The following is a 7,767-nucleotide window of genomic DNA, read 5'->3' as shown; positions in this document are numbered from 1 at the left end:
TGTAGCCAAAGCCGTTTATTTCCATTGATGTCCAAAATCTATTAAGAACACACCAGTGAAACACACTGTAGCACTGGGTGATGTGATCCTTTGTTAAAATGTTAAAACGGTGGATTAGTCAATCTCATACAGTCCTGCTGCTCTAACTATATGCACTAGAGCTCCAGATGAGTATTAGCTCTCCCAAATCCCTTTGTAGCTCCACCAACAAAAATGTTTCACATACAACATCTTGTCTGATTCAGCTGATGCTTCTCTGTTCAGCCAAGAAATATTCCCACACATAACCCCCCATAAAATCACACTTGAATTAGTTACTGTACACTCTTAACCCGAATTAGTTGACTTTACTCGCAAATCGCGTGGAAACCCGTTGCCCTATACCACTTTAGTTTTTACACAAGCTGAAACTAATTATGTTGAGTTGTATTAACATGGGATGTTTAGTTTTTACACAAGCTGAAACAGATGTGTATAAGAGACAGGGATAAACAGAGCAGAGCAGATCAACGGACTCACAGAACATGTCACTTAGTTCAGTTTCTTAGCTGCTGCTTTTCATGGTTGTAAATACAACTTTCGGACAGTCAACGAGAGAGAAAAAGGGAACTGAAAGCCATTAACAGCTGTTTCTACGCACCTCCTGCTGATTTTGAGTGAATATAGTGAATGCTCTGATTAATTAATGCTTTATTTGTGATTACAATTTTATTTTAACATAGCCAGAAAATGTGTAAAATCACTCCGGGTAGTGCAGAGTAGAGCAAAACAGGACACGCTCAGTCTTTGGCGCACAGAGTAACATAGATCTTAGAGACCTATTACGCTTATATATATCAAACAATTCATAAACTATCATTTGCCATCTATTCATATTCTACTGCTTATCCGTGTGTGAGTCGCACGGGCAGCAGTCTGTGCGGGGCTGACGCCCCTCTGCCCCGACGCCCCTCTCCTCTGACGCCCCTCTCCTCCGACGCCCCTCTCCTCTGACGCCCCTCTCCCCTGTTCAGCTTTGCCATCTGTTGAGAGCCTCTCTGCTGACTGTGGATACAGATCTAGCTAGCAGCTGCAGGTTGGGGCTCCTGTTAGTGCCGGAGTCTCCGAGTAAGATGCACAGAGTGGACCGGGAGGCAGCTGTATGACGTAACATGAAGCGGCTGTAACAGGAATAGGGGATAACTGCAAGTATTGTAGCCTGCCTGCCCCCAGGTAGACCCCTCCCCTTCCAATATAAAAAGCAAAAGCAATGAGGGGAAAGCAAAAGCTATACAGTAAAAGCAAAAGCAACAAGTAAAAGCATTTTTTTATTGTCTTATTTCTCTTTATAGTTCCACATTTATTTATTCATTCATTCCTGTTTATATATTTAAATATTTTCTATAAATGGCACTCCTATGACTCCATACCCTGGAGGTGGTCAGGGATGCACTGTGACCACACTGAACAAGGGTAAATACAATTGTGTCGTCAATGCACATACAACAACTATGTGGACGGGAATATGTTATCACGTGCAAATATAACATATCCAGTGTATGTGAATGGTCATGTGATGTGTGCTGGTATCAGCAGAGATTATTTCTCATATGGAGCTAAAACACTTGTCTGGTCACAGACCATTTTCTCTTTAAACCACCATTTTAAATTGGATGTGTTGGTGTGGCCTCTGGTATCTGTACATAAGGCCATAAGTGAAACCTTCGGTCTTTACTTTATTATTGGCTGCCCTCTCATAGCCATTCTGTTTCCTGAGATCCAGAGTGGGGATAAATGAGCTGTAAAAGGCTGCACAAAGTATACAATCTGTAAGCTGCACCATGGTGGTGTTTCTAATTGGTGCATGTTTAACTTTATCAAGGTGGAGAGTTCGACGAAAATACAGTAATATCACTCAAGAAACTTAAATTAAGTCGATCCAAGGAGCCCTTTTCCCCACTTTCCACAATGTCAACTGGAGACTGGACATGAAACAGTACAGAAATTTAGTATCACGATTATAGTGACCAAAATGGTCACAGTTACAGTATCATCATGATATTTTTAAAATGTGCCAAAAATGTTCAAAAAGTAAAAAGACCAACCTGTGAATGATTGCATTTAAACATTAAAACAACATGTACAACACATCTATGTCATCAGGATCCAGTAGCAGTTCTGGGTTTGCCTGCTGCATCCCCACTCTACACCAGGAAGTGTTTTTTTTTTTTTTCTGTGCTGTAACATCTTTCAGAGACACTGTAGACACACCTGTCACCTGTCCAGCACAGTGCGGTTAAGAAAGGAGTCAATCCCTGTTTTTAGTTGGCTAACTCGCTTTTAAAAAACCCACATATACCCGCTAACTTTGATGTAAAAAGGTTTTAGAAGCTGTTCTACCGTTATCTATCCATCTATATTTTTTTTTTCAGGCTTTTTATGCCTTTATTAGAGTGACAGTCAGAGAAAGACAGGAAAGTTGGGGAGAGAGGGGACGACATGCAGCAAAGGGCCGCAGGTCGGATTCAAACCCGGGCCACTGCGGTTAGGACCTTTCTACCGTGAAACCGGTACCTGTTTCATCTCCACTGGAGACTGCTGAATGTTTTGACAAGAAATAAACAAGTGGTGTTATTACAGGTAAGTTAATTAGTTAGTACAGTTAGTTTTCTTAAGTTTTACATTGAATACATAGTCATTATTTATCAGAAATATCTTACCAGCTGTTTTGTTATTCTTGAGACCAAAGGTCACCTTCTTGGATTCTGATTTGGGTGTTTGACTCTTCTGTGGGATAAAAACCAAGAAGTAGAACACAGTTACACACAGAACAACATAATTCTAACAACAACAATATGAGAACGGCAGCGATGCACAACATAGAAGCACTTGTATTCTCAGAGAAACGAACGTTTCACAAAATCATTCTCTCAACCTGACCTGGTAAATCTGCCTTTTTACATCATGTTTTTTGTTCACTTACGCTGGTGGACTCGGCCCCGGGGCCCTTTAATGCCCCCCAGAGGAGAAAACACGAACATTTAACTCCTACAGATTCCTAACTCCCAAATTCCCCAGAAAAAAGAAACCATGATCTCAGTGTAATAATGTAGCAACAACTACCAAGTATTGATGTAATAATGTAGTAATGACTATTGAGTTCTGATGGAATAATGTAGTAACGTTCTTTTAGTACAGTTATAGTTAGACTCCACCTCCGTATACTGCTATACGAGTCGGATTCATTTGATAGAGACAAAACACAATAAACAAAGTTAAAGATGAATTTTACTGATATCCTTATTTATTTTTTTCAAATTTTCATTAGATATTGTGATAATATTGTGATTTCTTTTGGCCACAATATTTGTGTAGTGAAAATCTGATATTGGTAGACAGCACAGGTTCCTTGGCTGGTAACTGAATCCATGCATGTTCCCTCAGGCAAATTTCAACTTGTTTCTTTCAAGAAGTCCATCATGTCCATCCCACTTCAGCTGTGATTTGCTCACACCATATGATTCAATGCAGTGAAAACTTTAACACCAGTTTTCAATCTTTCCCCGTGTCTACACTACAAGACTCTCTCTGTATGTACCAGAAGTTCATCTCATTAGTGTCTGATGGAAGAGATCCCACTTCACCGGCAGGATGTGTCTGAGTGCTATGGAGGATGACGAGTTACTGTAATCAATTCATTCAACTTTTGTAAACTACAAATCTGTCGCATGCTCTCAACTCCAGACCAGTTTAAAAAAATCTAACTACAATTAAATTGTGGCTGATGGCTGAGTTTCCATAATCTAGTAGTCAGGGTGAATAAAATAACCTGTACTCCACCGTGAGTTGAGTTCTGCTTTTACAATCTTGGTGTCGTCTCTTTTTTGGTCTAGAGCTCCCAACCTTTTTGCTCGTGACTGTTTAAATGAAGCAATGACTTGTCGCCCATGAGTTATGGAGCAGCTCAGAGGGAAAAAAAAAAACTTTGCTCAACTGCAGTGAAATCATTGTACTCAATGAAACTGAACAGCTTAAAGGGTCTCTTCACCTGAACTGCAGAAATACACATTTCCTGTCCTAGCTGTGTCTAACATACAGACAGTTTTGGTTTGATTTGTCCAGGTTTGGTCATGATCTGTATGAACTGACCTGTTCAGGCTCAGTTCTGACTGTTCACCTTTACCTTCTTCCTGGACAGGGGGGTGCTGCAGCCTCCTTTTGTCTTGCAGAAGAGCGGTGTTGGCGCCACAGTGTTGCTCTGAAAGGTGATGAAGTCAGACAGCGGCTGTGAGGCGGTCTTCGCCTTCTTCAGAGACTTTTTAGAGCTCAGAGGTGTGGATGGCTTGTCAACATCCTGAGGGAGGAAATCATGATCACAGTTATGTCTCAGTGCGATCACGTCATCTCATCCGAACCATTTAACCTTATTACATACTCACATTTCCCAGTTTTGTCTTCTTGGCGACCATCTCTTCTTCTGTGAGGCCATTGATTGACTTGGCCTCCTGTTCATCAGCCTCAAACTCAAACACCACAGGGATCTTCCTCCTCTTCTTGGTTGGTTTCCTGGAGGAAGAAACCACCTCAGTTTCATCCAATGGGAGCTCTTCATCCACAGTGATCTCAGGCGTCTGGATTCGTGCCTTTGAAGCCTTTTTCTTCTTTGTTGGTGTTGTCATGGTGATCTCAAGCAGCAGCTTCTCAGCATCCACCGTCTGAGGGGTTTCCTCTGCCACTCGCTCCTCTTCCTCTGCAGTCTTAGCTTCTTTCTGATTACTCTTCCTTTTGTTCTTCAGCAGTGTTCTGGTGCTTTCATTTACAGCAGCTGAAGATTCAAGTATCTGTTTCTTTGTCTTTTTAAGTGGCACTGCAGCGGTGCGTTGTGATGCTTCAAATGAGATCTCAGTGTCCACCTCAACCTGTGCATCGGCCTTGAGGCTCTTTTTCTTACTCTTCTTCTTGGAAGGAGTTAGAGCGTTGGTCTCTGGTGTTGTCATTGTGGTTTCTTCACAACTTCCTGATGTGATCTCTGCCTCTGTGTTCACCTGTGACTGAGCCTCAACCTCATCTGTCTGTGACTCAGCTTCCAGGCTCCTCTTCTTCTTCTTCTTCCCAGAGACTGGAGCGTCTGCTTCAGGCGACACTTGAGCAGTCTGCTGCTCCTCTGTCTCTGCAACCTGAGGTTTAGGCTCAGACGTGTCCTTCTTTTTCTTCTTCTTTGAAATGGTTTGAGATTGGTCCTTGTTGTCTGTGGTGCTGGCTTCTTCTGTGACTGTAACTGAAGGCTTTTTCTTGACCTCAGAGAGGACCAGAGTTTCTGACTGACCCTCTGAAGTAGCTGCTGCTGTCACTTTTACAGATGAGATGGAGCTTTGAGCCTCTGCAGCTGGTGAGCACTGTGGATTTCCTTCAGTCTCTTTAACTGTACTTGGAGCTTGCGCCTCATTGTGTCCCTGCTCAGACTTCTCTGCATTTTCCTCAACACCTGTACTCTCGTCCTTCCCAGCTTTCTTTTTCTTCTTCTTCTTTTTCTTCTTTTTGTTTTCATCATTAGAGTTCAGGTCTGCTTGTTCATCTTTTCCCTGGTCATTGGTTTGCTTGTTGAGTGTTAATGCTTCCTTTTTCTTCCCTGAAGTTTCAGAAACAAAAGATCAGTTACTCTTCACATTCCCAAACAAACATTTGTCACTAACTCAAAATTCATTCAATGGAAAGCTTCAGTTGATGAGAAGGATCTCAGTCGAACATGTTTTGATTAGTAGGTTGGTCGATGCATGGCTGCCAATGGAACACATTTACTGATGATTTCAGTGCTGAAGAAGCAGCAGAATGAACACATCGGTCTACAGGAGCAGATTCAGACAGTTGCATCAACACTGTCATCATCCATTAGGAAAGTGATCCTGAACATGTGGTCAAAGCTGCCAAAGAGCTTCAGGAGGAAGAAGTTGAACATCCTGGAATGGCCATATCAGTCACCTGCTGAGGACCACATAAAAGACAGACAACCCCCCACCCAACGAGCAGCAGCGGGGGGGGGGCTGCAGTGAAGCTCTTGGAGAGAATCACCAACAAGCAGGATTCTACATGATTTTACAATCTACTTACAGGTGATGGCAAATGCCTGACAAACAAGGTGATAGAAGAGGAAATGACTGAAATAAACACATTAATTCTAAGAAAAACTTTTACCAACAGGTTTTTATTCAGCTTGTGGCCCATTCTGCTGCCCACATGTTCCAGCATCTCCAGCTGTGCACTACACTCTCTGCACAAGGCTTCCCTTCTTCCTCCAACTCTTTGTAATACCTGTTATCTGGGAATCATTGAAGCTGACTTCACAGAGGAACCTGAACCAACATGAAGCGCTCATGTCGGCACATGTTGTCCAGGTCATAGAGACATCAGTGATAGGAACACCATTCTCCATGCTGAAATCCATGACACATTTTAAAAACTAAACGGTTTTAACGACTAAACCCGTTACCTTTACTCTTCTTTGCTGCTGGGTTTCCCTCTTCATCCTCCTCCATGTGACCTCCTCCTCTCTTCATCCTCTTCCTGCTGCCAAACATGTCGTCATCCTCATCTGTGGAGACCTCCTCTGGATACTCATCCTGAGGGAAGATGCCTGAGAGGAGAAAGACGTCGGAGTGAGATGGTCGGGTCGAGTCATTTGCTGCATGTCATCCCCTCACTCTCTCCCCCCGACTCTCCTGTCCACCTCACTGTAAAATAATTATTCTGTTTTCACAGATGTTACTGTTTTTTTCAACTGGTAATGTGAGTTCACTTTTTCAAAGCTCCTCACACAGTTCTACCAACAAGCAGCTCAGCACAGAAGTATGAACTCCTTTACTGAAGGTTGTCATGTCTTTATGTGTTATGTTTCTTCACAGTATCTGTAGGAAAATAGAAAAGCTGCAATGGCACTTCTAAAGGCTTTTTGTTCCAGGGTGAATGAAGAGAATGACAACAAGAATGAAAGTAATTCTTGTGTAAGTGATGCAACACAAAACTCTACAACATCAATTTATATTAGTGGTGTCATGATTTAAATTTAACCATTGTCTTCTGCACTCAGGGCCGTGTCACTGTTAGACTGTCCAGTCTGGATTTGATCAACAGATCAGTGGTTTTATGTCCCAACAACCTTCATTTCTTTACAAAAAAAGGCTCAGTGGTATCAAGTGTGATGTAACCTCCTCTTTGCTTCAATCGTACCACACTACGAACATATTTAAATCATTCATTTAAAGTGTAACAGTAACTTATTTCCCCAGTCAACTGAGAACAACCTAGAGTTAGAGGTTCCCTGCTGCCATCTAGTGGCTGCTGTTGTAACTGCTCATCAGACAGCAGCAGGTGACGTTCAACAACACACACTAGTTTATAACTCACAGGGAACTAAATATTTCCACAGCGGTGACCTCAAGAAAGTTTTACAGTTCATCTCCTCCTCCAGCAGAGGACATGGTGTCTCCAAGGTGCAGCTGCAGGGAACCACTAACCTCCAGCTACTCGCTAGAGTACGATGGAGCATTAGGGGCACACCGCGGGATCTTTTTTTTTTTTTTCCAATGATATCATTTTTTTTCATAACTTTATGAGAATAAAGTGGTAATTGTAGGTTGTGTGTTTTAGAGGGAAATATCAGAAGCTTTAAAAAGAGGAACGTGGAGCATCCTGGGAAGTTCTACTTTAGCAGAAGTTTGACTAATAAGGAGACACTTCATCGTTTGGTTCATCAGCTCCATCATCATCATCATCATCATCATCATCATCATC

General features: G+C 42.2%; 1 protein-coding gene across 2 annotated transcripts in view; it reads right to left on the bottom strand.

Annotated features, from left to right (window-relative positions):
* The window catches only part of rrp1 (ribosomal RNA processing 1), an 18,630-nt gene that overhangs the window by 1,177 nt on the left and 9,686 nt on the right, over positions 1-7,767 (bottom strand). Inside the window, exons 12-16 of one of the 2 annotated variants that reach the window (XM_023417627.2) lie at positions 6,467-6,610; positions 4,419-5,608; positions 4,163-4,333; positions 2,700-2,766; positions 1,025-2,577 (exon numbers count right to left, since the gene is read on the bottom strand). In XM_023417627.2, the coding sequence (XP_023273395.1) occupies positions 2,525-2,577; positions 2,700-2,766; positions 4,163-4,333; positions 4,419-5,608; positions 6,467-6,610 (1,625 nt within the window). In that variant the 3' untranslated portion in view covers positions 1,025-2,524. Of the gene's footprint in view, positions 1-1,024; positions 2,578-2,699; positions 2,767-4,162; positions 4,334-4,418; positions 5,609-6,466; positions 6,611-7,767 lie in introns of those variants that run through there. The other variant, XM_023417626.2, reaches the window with a different exon arrangement.

The sequence above is a fragment of the Seriola lalandi genome, unplaced genomic scaffold (genome assembly GCF_002814215.2).
Source record: "Seriola lalandi dorsalis isolate HSWRI2012SDOR001 ecotype SW California unplaced genomic scaffold, Sedor1 jcf7180002054576, whole genome shotgun sequence".
Classification (NCBI taxonomy): Eukaryota; Metazoa; Chordata; class Actinopteri; order Carangiformes; family Carangidae; genus Seriola; species Seriola lalandi.
This window is presented reverse-complemented; position numbering and strand designations above follow the sequence as displayed.